The 17566-nt window shown below is 42.0% G+C and overlaps 1 protein-coding gene across 1 annotated transcript in view; it reads left to right on the top strand.

The window, feature by feature from the left end:
• The window catches only part of dlgap2a (discs, large (Drosophila) homolog-associated protein 2a), an 83553-nt gene that overhangs the window by 33187 nt on the left and 32800 nt on the right, over positions 1–17566 (top strand). The window contains exons 5-6 of the mRNA XM_066650520.1: positions 155–374; positions 11260–11319. Coding sequence (XP_066506617.1) covers positions 155–374; positions 11260–11319 — 280 coding nt within the window. The remainder of the gene's footprint in view (positions 1–154; positions 375–11259; positions 11320–17566) is intronic.

Here is a 17566-nt window from a genome sequence, read left to right as displayed (position 1 = left end):
AATAATTCCATTATGTAATAAAATATAAATATCCACTTGATAGAACATGTGTAAATGTGGTAACAGTTCACATCTAAGAGAGACTGGATAAAAAAAGAGCCCAAACTGAAGAAAGGCCATGTAATGTTATGTTATATCTGTGTCCTGGGTTCAGGTGAGCGAGACGGAGATAAACGGTCAGTTTGAGTCGGTGTGTGAGTCGGTGTTCAGCGAGATGGAGTCTCAGGCCGTGGAAGCGCTGGACCTGCCCGGCTGCTTTCGGACACGCAGCCACAGCTACCTGCGGGCCATTCAGGCTGGCTACTCACAGGATGATGACTGTGTGCCCTCCATGACCTCATCCACAGTCACTTCCACCATCAGGTCCACTGCCGGTGAGTGGGCTGGTCAGCTTCGGGATATTTCTGATTCATTACATAGGGATTCAGGGTGTCTGCGCATGGTAAATGTGGATTAATTAGATTCTTCTAAAAATGGACTAATGGCTTACTTTGAAAACATTCTTCAGATCCCCTTAATGGCCTCGGCAGCATGCACATGTGCCTTCCTACCAACAATAATGTTTTTCACTGTGTGCTGTGAGCGGTTTACCCCATAAAATATCCAGATGTTCCTGTGATTATGGTCCACATCATTTTTGTGTGATTTAGCATGGTTTAGCTGTAAGTTTATCACAATAATATTGATGTTAGTATTCCACATCATTCAGCCCTAGTGATAACAATTGATCATTCAGAACTAATCATTACTATTGTGTAAATTAATATGTAGTTACTATGTTACTACAATGTCATTATTGCTCTTGGGCATGATTATGGCGCCATTTTGGCAGTTTCTACACATTTTACGTTTTGGACATCTGCAACATGATCAGTTTTTTTGCTTCAAAGTGTCTGTGAAGTACATATGAATTTTACAGTATAAAACTGTCAGTGAACATAGTGTCTTGTTAATACATGGAATTCTATGATACTTTCAAGACTCAAGTCTTACACTTGTTGGTTCGCTAGGATATGCTCTTCTCAGTGAATAGATGCCTTTATACTGTGTTTGGCATGGCATGTATGCATGTAAACGGCTACTTGAGTGAAATGACTTCTGTTTGCCTGCCTCATCACCCAACAGGTAAGTTTTTTGTTTTGTTTTGTTTTTTCCCGGTGTGCCTTAGAGAGTTAGGCTATGAACCCTATTGAATTCAGTCTCTCAGGGGGAAGGAAAAGAAAAACAAAGTGAGAAATGGTGAAGAGTGAAACATCCGATTTTTTTTCTTTTTTTCTTTTTCCGATGAAGGAAATTGCCTTTTGTATTCTTCCACTGTGTGCACTCCCCTTACGATTTTCAATTTAGAACTTCACTTTGTCCCATTTTCTAGCCCAGTTGTCTCTGGGCTCATGGAGCAAGCAGGGTGGGGTTGAGAGGTGCTGGTGGAGAAATGAGACGGAATATAATGCGATCTAGCAATGCTCCCCCAGTTCAATGCTTCTCACTCGGTGGGCTCTGTGTCTCCCGCTTTTCCTGGATTTTGTCTTTTTTTTAGTCTCTCTCTCTCTCTCTCTCTCTCTCTCTCTCTCTCTCTCTCTCTCTCTCTCTCTCTCTCTCTCTCTTTCTCTCTGCCTCCCTCTCTCGCTCACCCTCCATCTCTGTGATGTGCAGCTGTTTTCAAATCCATTGAGTTCTCTCTCCCACAGGGACCTGTGGCTGGCACCGCTCTTGAACGTTTTGAGTTTTCAGAGACTGTTAAGGCTGACTTGCGTAACAAGCCATATTGGGGAAAGTTAAGAACATCATTATGAGGCACTCAGAAGCAGGCGGCTTCCATTTTTGCTGTTTAAAGGGGTCCGGAAACAGGGCTAGGGACAGCTGGACAGACTTTTACGTTATTCGATGTGCACCAGTTGTGTTTACACTGCCTTCTCACAGACATGTATTTGCAATCAAGGTGGTCACAGCATTATGTAGGATTTCCCATGAAGGGGAAAGCCATTGACTTTGTATGTCAAGGGTGTAATCGTAGACCCTCCGTGGTGCCCACTCGCTTACTCCTGGTCAGTTTTTTGTAGATGGGTCTGTGCAGGCCTTTCATGTTCAATAGGGTTCATACCTGCTCTGCTGAGACACACAGAGAGATTAGGCTGAAAACTTTGCTCGCATTTGCCTCTTTCTGATGCACAAAGCACAGGGACTCTGCTAGTCAGAGGGATTTTATTATGCTCATGGAGATGTGATTGTTATTATCCTCTTAAAGTTTCCTCCCCGAGCTAGCTGTTTCTGTTTTGTGCATTGGGAAATGCAAATAGTACATGCAAATAAATGTTTGAGTGAGAAGGCAGAGTAAAAACATGAAACCAACCCAAGCTAAGTCACATTTGTGAGTCACAATAAGCCTACGTGCCTGTAATAACTCCAAATTAGCATCTGCTGTCACCCAAAGCTGGACACAATGCAGTTTTGTCACCCACCAAAGAAAATTGACTCAATTTGTATCATCTGCCAGACACATCTAATGCATTCTGTGTCTCAGGTTTGAAATTCTATTATTCAGAACCTTTCTCATGCAAAGGTAGTCCAGCTAAACCCTCATATGTTCCCCTAAAACTTCATTTGGCTCATGTGTTTGTTTCAGGCACAGTAGACAAAGCTTTTTTAAAGAGCTTCACAGTCTATTTCCAGCTGTCCCCACCTGTAAGCGCGTTATATACACTCTCCTGCTTGTTTATATTTGTCTTCCAGAGGGAAATGAAGTGCTGGAGGGCACTAGTTTGCTTAATGAGGACAATTTTCCCAAAGAGGCAGACGTAACCTCCATGGCCCGAAGGGATGCAAGCCGGTCTGGGAGAGAAGACGGATCGCGGAGCTTGTACAGTAATCGCTCTTCTGCCACGGCGCCCTCTTTCCCCTCGCACAAAGCCAACGTCCCCATCAGGCCACGGCCTGTTCAGTCAAGCGTCCAAGAGACGGCCGACCTGGCTCTTGCCATCAGCCAGCAGTGGAGGGAGGATGTGTCGGCAATGCGGAAGGAGCTGGCCGAGCTCCGAAGGGACCTGTGCACCGAGCTCAGAGCCTTTAACAGCAACTTCTCCAATTTTACCCAGCGCTACAACACCTGGTCGCCAAGCTGGGTCAAGGAAACCCAGCATCCTTCCTCACAGGTATCTGTCAGCACCCAGGCTGGGAACAAGACTCTAGTCAGGCAGAACACAGCCGATGCAGCCGTGAACTGTCCCTCACCCATTGACCCCAACGTCTTGTCCATGCATCCCCCAGAAGCTTTGAACACAAATGTTCTACATGTCTCTACTCCTGGACCTTTGTTCCACACAGATCCCCACTCACAAGCAGAGCTTGAAGATCCCACCTATGCTAACCTCACCCCTCCAGAACCCGTGGACCTTGCATCTCTGTGCTGGCCAGAACTGGATCCGGACCCTATGAGTCCTCCTGATCTGCCTGAACCAGAGCCATCTCTAGATCTTGTATGTTTTTCCAAAGTAACAACTCCAGAGCGAGTGGATTCCATTATCCTAGATTTCACAAACTTAGAACCTGTGAACCTTGCCAACTTGCACTGGCCAAAATTGGATCCAGAAAACATAAGCCCACCAGAGCCCTCATCCCCTCAAGAGGCTCTGGACCCAAGCCTTTTGCATTCTTCTGACCAAGAAGATTCAATAGGAGCTACTCAAAGCCCACCATCTCCATCCCCAGGTATTGGCACATCAGCTGGCCTGCAGCATTCAAATGTAAGATCTGTAAGTCCAATTGTGTTGGTAGAACCTTTTGAAGAAAGCATGGATCCCAACTTAGGGGACTATGCCATATTTGAGCAAGTTGATTCCATGGTATTGAGCCCGTTGACTCCTGAATCAATGGATCTTAATGACTTGAAATGGCCAAGTTTAGAGTCATTAGACCCAGGATTGCCAAGTCCAGGGTCTGCAGATCTTCCAGACCCTCCCACCCCAGAGACAGTTGACTTTGATAAGTCCACCGACCAAATTGAAGAAGATCCACCCTTCCCAGAACTGCTGGACACAATTTACTTACAGCCAGCAACTCCTGAACCGGTAGATTCAGATATGTCCAGCCCATCAAGTCCAGAACTTATTTCTCCAGCACTTTCAAGTCCAACAGCGTTTGAGGCAGAGGCTCAGCCTGTGGTCCTCTGGTCTAAGAGAGAAACCATGGATCTGAATCAGTCAATCTTGCTTGGTGAGGACCCTCTGGATGTAACAGGTTTGAGCAGTCCAGAAATGGATCCTGAAATCCTTAGCCCACTAGAACCAAGCTTCATGGATCCAAGTGGCATGTTTTCACTGGAACTGTCCCCTCTGGAGAGTGGTGCCATGAACTTCCCAGAATCTCTCCCTCAGGAACTAGCTGAAGAGTACCTTGAGTCTACTGTTCCTGAGCAAGTTACGGCATACCCGCTCAAGCCAGACACTCTCGACTCCGCAACCATCAACCTTCTGGAGTCTGAGACACTTTTCTCAGCCATTCTCTGCTCAGTGGAACCTGACGTGTTTGATTTTGAAACTACAGAATCTATGGACGAGGACCCGGAAATACAGGATCCAGGTAGCAGCTCCCCTGCCACTATAGACCCCGCGACTGTGCATCCATTTAACTTGTCCCTTCTGGAGCTTCAGGCTGCTTTAGACGTATCTAAGCGAGAGACGACCGATAATGGGTCACCAAGGGGAACCATGGCTTCCAGCAGCTCATCTCCATCCTGCAGAGATTTCCTGTGGATAAGATGGCAGCGAAGGGCACGAGGGCAGATGCCAATGTCCCGGAGCGCCAGCATGGAGATCTACCACAAAAAGTATTCCAATAACTCAGAGATGTCCTATATGTCCTTGTCTCTTTGAGCATACTGAATGAGGTCCTATACATGCAGGTCACGGATCTGGGATTCCTGACATCATAAGAGCATGTGGTAATGTAGCAAAACGTTTACAGGCATGTCTGTGTGAGTGAATGTGATATGGAGAGACTGAAATGAGTGAGTTAGCGGGAGAAAGAAAGAATCAGTCAGGGAGGTTTTAGCCTATGAGAGACAGTTGTCTCAGACCTGTTGAGCCTCTGAAAGAGTCTGTAGCTAAAAGCAGAAAAGCAGTTTAATGCTGGTGCCCACATTGCATTAGTGTCCCTGAGACACTCAGCACTTATTTAACACAGAGCAGCAATGACTCAAATATGAGCCAAAGTTTTCACATTCTCTGAAAAAAAACCCCTCTTTCTCTTCATTACTCCACAGCCTGTTTATCTTGCTTGTCCATCCAAGAAAAAAAAAAAGTATTTTGGTTCATACTGTGATTGCGTCGGTGGTGGACAAGCTCTTCCAGTTAAGAAACTCTCTCCAGAAGAAGGCTCCAAGGGTTTGAGAGCTTTTGTCTCTTTTTTGTTTTTGTTTTCCTTCAGAACATTGACTCCCACTGCAGGAACGGAATGTAAAAAGCCTCTCATCCAAAAGGATTGTGAAAGGATGAGACCTGAACATTGACCAAAGACTGCCTGCTGAAGCGTATTGCAGATCTCTTTGATACATTTTGTGGGTTTTGATCATCCTCTCCTCTGAACGTGGACTAACGATCCTTCTTTGAGATTCGGCAGAAATCAAACTTGTTTGCCCATGTGCTGGAAGGAAAGAAGGCTGAAATGACGTTTCACTTCATTACTCTACGAGTCTTCAAAGCCAAAGCCTTGCTCTTAAGACAAGCAAGCAGATTAAATACTGTGAAACTTGTGAAGACACATCGGGGAGGACCAGCTGCAGTTTGCACATTTGATTGTTACGTTTCAAATGCATTATGTACTTTAGCCGTTACTCTCAGACTCCCAAGAACATTTATACACGACACCTATATAGAATCATGCATATTTATTGTATATGAAGAAGACTGAACAAATCTTGTTAAAAATTATTGTTCCAGAGGATTCCATTTTCTATAGATATTCCCTGATTTATTGTGGACATACAGCCTACTGTATCTTGTGGTTTCTTTCCTGCAACGACTTCAGTAATATATGACTGTCAATAAGAGGAAAGGTTAAGTTTTACATGTGTCAAACTGAGGGCCACTGGTTTGCTTTATTCATGCTGGAATGCTACATGGGGGCAGCTAATGCTTAAATCAGAGTGTTACCATCAGAAAACTGTGACACAGAGATGCCAAGAAATATTAACTGGAAAATAAAGGAAATAAGGCAAAAATCATCGACTATGTATCTGTGGCCCTTTGCATTTGGCTCACTGCGTGGGCAACAAAAGAACAAGACATCAAACGCTTCTTCATGTTAGTTAGCCAGCCACCTAACTAACAGTGAAAGCATATCTTGTTGGTGCAAGGGCACAGGAAATAACCAATAAGAAAGTTTTCAGTTCACATACTGTATTTAAGGACTAACCTCTGTACTGTCCAAAGAGCAGGTGACCACTCCTTTCTCATGGGAGTAGCAGAATTGTAGCTGTGATTTAGTGCCAAGCAACATGGTGACATGGAAATATTTGGTGACATGTTTTTAACTTTATTTCACAGTGAAGTTCTATATTGGCGGGTTGCTCCTACTTCCTCCTACGGTCTAAAAACACACATTGGTAGGTGGATTGGTGACTCAAAAAGTGTCTGTAGGTGTGATTGTGTGAGTGAGTGTGTGAGTATGTGTCGCCCTACAAAGGACTGGCGCCCCCGCCATTGTGTGTTCCTGCCTTGCACCCACTGATTCCGACTAGGCTTCGGACCCAACTGCGACCTTGCAATGGTTCATACAATAAATGAATGAATGAATGAATGAATGAATGAATGAATGAAGTGCTATAATCCGTTTCTGTAGATTCCTCTGGCTAGGACAAGACAGGGTTGTTCCATGTCTTCTATCCTTTTTTTCTAACCTAAATGTGTATTGGGAGATGTATAATGTTTTATTTGTTCATATTTGACTTTAAAATATAAATATTCCTGTTTAAAATAAGTGCATTTAGTTCTTAGGACTTAGGAGCAGAAAAAATGAGCTCCTTCAGAATGTATTTATAGCTTTCAGAGTACCGCCTTGGGCCATTAACTCAGCAGTTTACAGAACAGTTCTTTATAGGGAATAATTCTTCCTTTCTGCAGTTATAACACACTGAAATACAGATAGACACAATCTACTGTTTACCTCCACAAACAGTTATACTGCAAAGAGATATTTAAATGCTCAGAATTACCTTCTGTAGTCACTGAGCAGCATGAATGTACATTTAATCATCTGTGAAAACTAACATTAAATGAACTGAGCAGTTAATCTACAAGTAAACTTTCCACTGTGATGTGTTAATGGCACACAACACATGTTCAATAATTATCATTTTAAAGAACAGTAAATGGTTGTGCCTCTGTGGATAAAAACATCTCCTATTTTGCTTGTTATTTAGACAGTCTAAACATGTTGATCATTTGAACAAAATGGCAATGTGAAAACAAAAATAAATCATAGAGTGGACAGCATAGACCAAACACAAGTGTGTTTTTGGTCTGAGGAATTAGCTGGACCCAGTCATTTAGCTTTCAAGTGAGGTGTAGCTAAATGGATGCCTGGAGGGGCCTAGGAAACCCCCTTTAGGTTCAGTTCAAGAAAATATGGACAGGTGCCAGTAAATAATTCTGAGAAGTTATTGGCCTCATGCTCTTATTATGAAGAACGAACCCATAGGTGCCTTTTTCCACTTTAAACAAATACAAGAGAGTGCCAAAGCTCTCATCAATTATCAGTGGCCTCTGTCACCAAGGCACCATTTATAGGGCTGCATGCCACCTTTGGTCAAGTGCCAGCGTTGTTTTACACCAGTTTTGCATTAACACTCAGAATGACGCTTGTCTTTCAGTGCCAACTATGTCTGAGTTACTGTTTGGCCAAACTTGAATTTTGCTTGTGTAAGGTACTAGATACTTTGAGTGTGAGTAGTTTAAACTGAATTTGATTAACCAAACAAAGCTTTTGTGCTTCCTAGTGCTTCAAAATCTAAAGCTTTAGTTTAATCAGCAGTCTTATTTTGTTAGTTATGTTTGCTACAGAAAGGTAAGTGCATCACTATTGGGATTAAGAGAAAGGAAGCACAGGGGACCTTGAAGACTTCTGTCTGTGAGTGGTCAGGGAAATGTGTTGGATGCCAGTGGCGCTGATAGCCAAAATCCTGTACACACAATGTGTAATTTTTCCTTTATGTTTTTGTTCATTTAAATTATTTTGTGAAACTATAACAAGAGCAGATCTATTAAGTTTGTCACATTTTATTTATGAATAATTGTTTTTCAGTTTGTTTGCAACTAGAAATAAAACGCATCAATGCGTAACAAACTCCAAAAACCCCTAAATCTCCCCCTGTTGATTGTGTTGATTACATAATCAAGAGTTGAAGAATTACTGAAAATTTTGCTAAAGAATGAGATGCAGTTTTGGCTACGCTGTGTTCACTCAGAACACTAAAATGTCACCTTCTCTCCTCAAGAATGCGCACCACAAAGGCTATGCATTTGTTAATTATACTGCTTTAGCCATAATTATGTTATGCTGTTATTCATACTATTCTAGTAAGCAGAGTAAGGCTGTGACTCCATTTGTTATTATCTGTTTAATTTAGCCTATATATTCCTGCCAGTGCCCCTGTCAGACCCCTTTATTTAGTCTATTCATAAACTTACAGTTCATTCAGATATCTTAACTTGTGATCTCAACTGTCTCAACTTTGTCACATGTCACCATGTCGCCTACAGGCTTAGGATTTGACTAGTTGGAGCTCTGTCACCTGATAATGTAAACAGAGGGTGGGTTGCATCTTTAGCCACTCTAGGCTCTGGCGATTGCTGCCTCGTGTTGTGAGTGTAAGGATTTTAAGGAGTATTTTTTTCTGGTTTGTATGGCGTAAAATTTGCCAATGACAAAGCTCCGCCAAAGACTGTTTTCTTGTTCCGCATGAATAAAGTAAGTGAGGTGACCCATAATGAATTGGCCTTCCTTCTTTACACAATGTGTCCAGGGTTGAGGGTCCATTTCCTTTGGAGAGCACAGTAACATTAATGAAATTGGGTGCTGAAAAATACACATTAGATGATTCAAATCAGAAAGGGACTTTGGATGTTGTGTAGTGGATAATTCTGTTGCTCTAATCTTGGCAGACTGGGATTTAACGGCTCGCTGAGTAATTTTATTCTGCTGAACCAATAGGAGTCCTTGGGCAAGACTCCAAACTACACATATCTACACCTGTAGCAGGCTTAAAACCAGAAGAACATATGGTAAAGGCCCTGCAAAGTGTAAAGTGTAAAATTGGAGTGAAATGGAGTTGACCCCAACCCTGGCATTGTACGCCCTCAAGCCTTATTCAATGGCATTTGATACATAACTGTTTAACCCTCCCCTTTGCTGTGCTAGGGAGTTTTCCGGCAAGTAATAAAAGTGGGTTACACACATTGCACATTCAGACCTAGCCCACTGGTGCTTTGACGTACAGGGAAACACTGTACAGTAGCATTCAAAAGAAAAAAAAAAAAAAAAGATAAAGGAAAACAGACATAAATATTGTTGCCTGCTCATTGTTCCATAACATCATAGTGACTCAGAAGCCACTCCAGAGGGCCAAGCGTGTGGGTAAACCAGCCATAATGCGCAATCATTAGGAGGTGTATATTTTCCTGGGGGGTTTAGGGTCAGCTTTCCATTTCTCAGTTCCATTTCTCCATTCCTCTGGCTGCTTTGACATTGTGTGCCTTTTGTTTATTTTTTTTATTTATTCATTTATTTATATACTTTTACTTGTGAAAGTGACTGTGGGCTTCTTTTCACATTTTTTAAAAACATTCTGCCTCAATATTGTTAGATCACTGTGAGCTTTGGAATGATTTCAGCATCAACACCTCAGTTCTTTTGTTTTCTTCTTTCTTCTTTTTTGGTTGAACAATCGACTAATATATATATATATTGTCATTTTTTTCTGTGTTATTCTGCCTACCTATATTTCTTCGGAAATAGCCTTCTTTACCAACAATGTGTCGCTAAAAACAATGGTGAACGGGTCGAGCTCTCTCTGAAGTATTTATTTCAAATTATTTTGGTATTTATTTATTGGTATTTATTCTCTGGGCCAGTCATCGGTTTCTTTGGTGTCATTCCTCAGTGTATTCTGAATGATCTGTTATTGCTGAATGTTTCGAAATACATAATAAAAGTCAGCATTTTTCCAACAGACCTGGAAGTCTGATGAAAGATGCTCTGCATCTGGTCCACATCATAAGGGTCTTTTATCACTTCTCCGCCAGGTCTAAGGTGCTGTTTGTGGCAGGTTGAAGTGGTAAGTGTAGTTCCTCACAGCATGGGACCACCATTACCACCGTAGTATTTATAGATCTCTTATGGCGCCCCATGGGGAGATCAGCTTTATGGCTCTGTAAATCGCTGCCAATGCAAAACGGACCACTCTAACAGCCCCTCGGTGGGATTCTAATTATACACATGATGGAAGTGGAATATAATAACAATGTCAGGAACCTCAGCTTGGGTCATCAGCTGATAACTTTGAGAAAAAATGTGTAAAGGTTAAAGTGTTAGGTCCATAACTCTGAACATAATTGGGATTTCATCAAGAGACAGAGTACAGCATGTACTTTTATATTTAAAACCACAGGATGGTCAATCAACCGCAATCATTCAACCATTAGAGCCCTAAGCTATTATTGTGCTAGCTTGGCTGCCATTGTAGAAACTGGTGTATGTCTATGGAATATTTAGGATCTAATGTGGATGCTGGGGTTATTTATGAATCTATAGGATGCAGTATAAGTTACTGTTCAAAGAAAAACTCTATCAACCTCACAGGATTTAGAGGATTAACAAAGGAAGTTGAAGTTTTTTTTTTTTTTTTTTTTTTTAAGATTATTAATAATTATGATTTTTGATTTAATACTACAGTAAAGGTCCAGTGAAACCAAATTTTGGTTTCATTTTTTAGTTGTGTGAAGAGTATTCCCAGTGTATGCAGAAAAATGTATTGTGATGTAATTTATCACAATAACGGTAAACTATCACCATATCGCCCACCTCTAGACTCTAGCGGTGTGCACATATAGTGGAGTTACAGCTTTCCTCCTGGATGTTTCACTTTTCACCACCAGTTTCTCTCTATTTTTACTATTTATTTCTTTCATCACTTTGATCACTACTTCTGTCCTATTTTAGCAAGTTAGCTTGGTGTGTGTTAGCTTGATGTGTGCTGTTTTCTGACAGGAATCCAGTTTCGCCTCCCGTCATCAGGCAGCGTGGACAGACCTTCCCAGCCACCTCCAGGTAAAGCCACACCCCTCAACACTCATTATTGGCTCATACATATGAGTTGGTAATGTGAGCTAGTGTAAGTCTGTTATTAACATTCACTTGATGGCAATAAGTCACTACTCAAGAGTGCACTACTGGTAGTGTAAAGAGAGAGCTCAGATGGAATGAAGCTTGCCTTTGCCTACTTTGGCCTCAGAGAGTTATTTCATAATGGCAACCTATAATGAGCAATGGTGCATTGGTGTTGATGTTTGCTGTGTAGCATCTTGCTAGCCAGTTTACTGCAGTAGGTTCTTTCCCACTGCACGGTACCTACCCTAATCGAGTTTACACGGCTCCACTTGCTTTTTGGTCTCTGGTTCCTGGATGGTTTTCCATTACCACAGCTTTGGCCTGGAACTGTAGCTGGTGATGTCATAAAACATTGTCTTTAATGGAATCTACAACAACAACAGCCGAAATATTAAGCTTTGTTTATTCATTGTGTATTCATTTGTTGTTGTTTTTGGGAGTCTGCTGCACACGATTTCAGACAGATCAGTAGTTTTTTGTTTCTTGTTGTGCTGTCCAGTGTCTTTTATCACCCACATATCCAAGGAGCATTAGAACCTCTTCAAAAGACCATGGTGTAATATATGAGCTACCATTGTGAGTCAGATAAAAACAAATGTGATCTGTACTGTAGCTTGGAGATTTTACTACAAACCATGAAAATATGGTAACGGTTGTATAGTAAATATAACCTAAAAATTAATAATACAATATGGATAGATTATACAGATATGTATATGATCTAAACCAAAACACACACATACATTTAGATGAAATATTATCCCCAAGAACAGAACAAATCAATGCTAATGATTTTGTAGCTATTTTCCTAGATGGAAGTGTTGAATAAATTCTTCTCCTGTTTTTAAACTATTTCTTTTTAGGTTATACATTTGTTGAATAAACTGACAATTGTCATTTTTAATACTACGCAACCATTATCCTAAAGTGGGAGAAGCCTTGATTGATGACTGTATCTGAAGTGTAAGTGCAATAGCTGAACTGAGTCCTAATAAAGGCTGTCTGAAACCTTTCGGACACATGTATCTCTGGTAATTGGCCTTTGCAATCATGCAGCTTCATTACAGTGCAGAAAGGCTGGGCTAATTTCCCCCAGTGTCACCTCCGTCATGTTTGAAAAGCGTGGCGTATGAGCTGTAATTTGTGATTAATGAAACGCCTGCTGGTGTCCTGTAGGAAGCCATTGTGTTCTGATCAAAGCGGCTTCACCTTGGCTCCGCGCGATCCGTGGGATGGGGCCCCGGAGGGTCGGTGTTATTAACTGCTGGAGAGGGGTGTTCTCACCCCGCGACGCTTTGGCCATGTTGCCGTGTTTTTCCCCTTGAGTCGTGACGGGGGTGCCGGGGCTTTTATTGATTCATTCGGGCGCTAGTGCTTATCGCAGTGTGAGATTGGAGGACTGCAGTGGAATGTGAAATATCCCTCGTGCCCTCGCTCTCCTCCTCCTCCTCCTACTGCGTGTCCTAAACAGTTGCTGCTGCTTTTTGGCTGATATTAAATGCCAGTGAAAAGCTGACAGTGGAACACAGAGTATTTATAGCTTAGAAAAAAAGTTCATTTTTACCACAGACAACTGGAAAAAATAAAAATCAGTTTGTGTTCTGTATTCTGTGTCCACACTTTACTCTCCTTTCTCTCCAGGAGATTCACTTTCAGTGGGAGCAATTGTTCTCAGAGCATCAGCAGCTTCTTTGTTCTTCTTATATGTCAGTTTTTTTCTTCCTCAGTCCACATCCTTTCAGAGCCATGGGGTTTAGGGTTGGGGTTATAAAGCTGAATGCAGTTGAATCCTCACAGCAATGTTCCAGTCCCAGAACAGTAAAGGAGGCCATTATTACCCATTATTTTAATAGAATCTGTCCATCCTTCCATCCATTCATCCATCCACCAACTTTGTATCATGCCAGAAAGTGACCTCTTGAGACAACAGAAATATTTCTTTAAATCGTGGGCTCCTTTTAACTGGTCTATGTCCATTTCTCTCTCTCTCTCTCTCTCTCTCTCTCTCTCTCTCTCTCTCTCTCTCTCTCTCTCTCTCTCTCTCTCTCTCCCTCTCTCTCTCCTTCAGGAGTGTCTCTATATTTAGACAGAGGAGTCCTGCTATCCATCCCCAGGATGCAGCGCTGCTCTGTCAGCCCTTTTTGTGTCTTTAGACTGCAGCACTTTAACAGTGTGTCCCCATCATTCACAGTGGCACTGACCACGGTCACCGCCACCACCCAGCACCATCCAGACAACGCCCAGCAGCATTTGCTGTGAACTCTGTCACTCATTCACCAACTCATTCACTCACTCATTCCTGCAGTCACTCATTAGCAAACTAATTCTTTCTGTCACTCACTCCCTTATTTGTTCACTCACTTATCCATTCACTTATTCTTTCTCTCACTCATTCTCACAGTCCCTCATTCTCTCCCCAATTCATTCTGTTACTCGCCCATTCACTCTGTCACTTGCTTCCTCACTTACTCAGTCACTCGGTTACTGTTCACTCATTCTTTCACTCACTCAGTCACTCACTCAGGCCACTGAAATTTCCCTCATTTATTTACCTATGTATTCCCTCACTGATTCATTGTCACTCACTCTTTCACTCATTCATTCCTTCACCCATTTATCCCTTCACTCACTCACTCATTCACAGAGTCATTCATTTGCTCACTACTCACTCATTCGCTCAGTCACTAACTCGTTCACCTAGACACTTGCTTGCTCAAGCATTCGGCCACTCATTCCCTTGCTTCTGGTGCACAGTGGAGCGTTGTGTTGTGAAGACGGCATTCAGTGCTGGTGCTAGTCTCAGCTCAGTGTGTGTGTGAGGAGGGAAGTGTCCGCCTCCAGCTCAGACCAGTGTCTGGTCTATGGCTCTTTGATGGTGTGAGGTATGTGCAGCATTTATGGACACACACATCCACATGTGGTAAGGTCTTTCTGTCTGGCGTTCCTCATGCCAGGTGTTTATGGACAGGAGTTGAGGTATAAGAATCAGGCTCCGTCCACAAGGACCCATTTATATTTAAAAATTGTGGATGGGAGGTTTTTGGCCTCCCATCCACAAGAAAAGGCTGTTTTAGGACACTGAAAATGTTGGTTTTTGAAAACCTTCTCCAAGGTGGAGGTTTTTTGTCACCACTCCACAGTGTGGACAAAAGAAAACAGATATTTTCGTAAACGCTGACGTCACACAGTGTTCCTGTCTCTGGCTGAAATTCAAATACCTCCTCACTGCCTATATAGTAAAGTACATAAGTCATTACACTACAATGTACCTGCAGCTAGCACTAGATTTCAGATTCACACATATGAATAAATATAAATGATGCTGTATACTGCATTATTAAGATCTAGATTCAGTCATTTCATGACTTGCGTAGTGCACTACACATGGAGTATGGAGTGATTTGGGATTAACACCACTGTGTTTTTTCATGCGTCGTGTTGTTTTGATGCCTTTCTTTAAGAGCTACTATGGCCCCCTACTGGGCTATCATAATAATGCAGTCATTTTCATATTCGTCTGGATGGGGATATTTTCAAAAACAGAGAGTGGTAAAATATCAGTTTTTTAAAATAAACAGATCCATGTGGACGGGGTGCCCTCAGAGCTGGAGCTTGAAGAGTGATGCTCGGACCCCTGCCTGGCAATGCAGCCTCATCTGCAGAGTGGCATTCACTATAATGGAGCATCGCCATTAATTCTGGGATGGTCGCATTTGCATAGCTTTAAAAGCCCATGAAAACAAGCCACTGTTCTCTGAGGACTATAAATTCAGTGTGTAGAACTACACACATCATTACACACACGTACACACACAGAGTGAGAGAGAGAGCAAACAGTGTGGGGGTGTTCATACATTCTGCTTTTGTTATTGAATGTAGTGCATATACCCACTTCAATTTCACACACGGAATGTCCATTACTGCTTATGCACTCTATGGCCATAAGTTTTTGGACACTCGTCATCCAATATTTCTTCTGAAACCATTGATATCAACAGAGAGGTTGTCCTGCTTTCCTGGAGTAACATCTTCTAATGTTCTGTGAAGCATTTGGACCATGGAACTTTGCTGTGAGGATTTGACAGCAGCCACTTGAACATTAGTGGGGTCAGGTTCTCATCCTGAATATTTAGTTCTGGATCAATAACACCACTCCAGCTCCTAACAAGTATTGAATGGTGTTCCATCGCTCCAGAGAACACAAGTTTATAAGCTCTGTATCCACATCATTTTGGTTAACACCCTCTATTTCAGACGGTGTCTGCAAATATTTGGACATGTACTGTGTATATTACATTCCCAAACTCAATCAGAATGCTTGCAGTAGTACGTCTGTCTGTCCTCCTTTGCCTCTCTTATGAGCGTGTGATTGTGTTTGCTGATGAATAGAGATTGCTATGTTGGGATAAGGAGCTGGAATCCCTTTCATTACGCCTGCCGCAGTTTATCAAGCCTCGCTGCAGTGTGCCGGAGCTCGGTGGAGCAGAACCAGCGCCAAACGGTCTTAAACCTGCTTCCGATTCCCCGTAATCCCTGATGCTCTGAACACGCTATCAGAAGGGCATCTGGAGGGCTTTATTCATAATGTATCACAGCGCAGGAGTGTGTTTTTTTTTTTTGTTTTTTTTTTTTTACGCATCAGGGTCCATGAGTATTATGCCTCTGAATGTTAAAGTGGGAAAAATCTAGGATCTGGTACTTATGAGGATATGAAAGATTTCAAAAGCAGATCCCAAACCAGCAGCGCTGAGGCTGGTTAGTGGTAAAACAATGTGTTTCTGCCGACACAAAATCGCTGAAGGAACTAAGAATGATGTTGTAGTGCATGGACATCCACAGAGTTTGTTCTAGTTACTGTCACACTGTGCCAAGTAGAGTGTCAATTTAATGGGTACAAGGCAAATAATGGTGGAATATAATTCCTTTCAGCAATGTATTACCATTTATTAAAAATCAATTTTTTATTTATTACAAATGTGCAATTGCTTTCAGAGATGTATGACCATGTCTAACACTACATAGGAGGAAGTATCTATGTCAACCACATTTACTCTGTTCTATATCAATACAGTTCAGTTTAGTTCATCTTTAATGCTAAAAGCTATTGTACAGTATAAGATAATAGCAGAATAAATATGCATGGTGGTGCAGCAGGTAGTGTCTCAGTCACATATCTCCAGGGACCTGGAGGTTGTGGGTTCAAGTCCCGCTCCGTGTGACTGTCTGTGAGGAGTTTGGTGTGTTCTCCCTGTGTCCATGTGGATTTCCTCCGGGTGATCCAGTTTCCTCCCACGGCCCAAAAACACACTTTGGTCGGTGAATTGGTGACTCAAAAGAGTCTGTAGGTATGAATCAATGAGTGAATGTGTGAATGGGTGTCACCCTGTGAAAAGACTGGTGCCCCCTCCAGGGTGTGTTCCTGCTTTGCGCCCAGTGATTCCAGGTAGGCTCTGGACCCTGAACTGGATATATATATATATATATATATATATATATATATATATATGAGTTACAGAGTGTGACAATGAACCTATACGTCAGAGAATAAAATTGCAAAGTTATACAGTGTGTATGAGGATGGACATGTACAGTAGATTGAGGGGAACCAGCTCAAATGTGCACTGTGCAACTTACAATGTTTTACAGAATTTCAAACATACAGTGCAGGTTTCTTGCCAAACAAAGCTATGCCACTTCCGTAGATGACCACTAACCAGAGAATGGGACAACATACAGATTTCAGTGATAATATTAATACTAGTCTTTTATTTAACAGTGGTCCCTACAACTGTTCCTCAAAATCAAGGTTGAATTCACTTTCAAAGCATCTGCCTTGGATGTGGACAGAACCAAAACTAAGGCAGAAGAACTGGACTGACAACATAAACAGGGCTTGGAAAAAAGACTCAACGAGACAGAGACTAAAGGGAATGACCAAATAACAAAATGATTAACTTTATACAAAGACTAAAAACAAAAGAGAGTCACGGAGACAAGCGAAAGTAGACACAAACTTGGAAGAAACACAAAACCAAACAGAAAAGTGAGAGGAACAAAGGGAATAAAGAGGTGGAGAGAAAGAGACGAGAATAAGACCATGACAGAAACCTAATTAGAGAATAAATTAATGAGTGACAGACAAGGAAAACAGAACCTGATAGAAATGGAGACAGAGTGACAAACATCA

Source organism: Hoplias malabaricus, chromosome 1 (genome assembly GCF_029633855.1).
Source record: "Hoplias malabaricus isolate fHopMal1 chromosome 1, fHopMal1.hap1, whole genome shotgun sequence".
NCBI lineage: Eukaryota > Metazoa > Chordata > Actinopteri > Characiformes > Erythrinidae > Hoplias > Hoplias malabaricus.
This window is presented reverse-complemented; position numbering and strand designations above follow the sequence as displayed.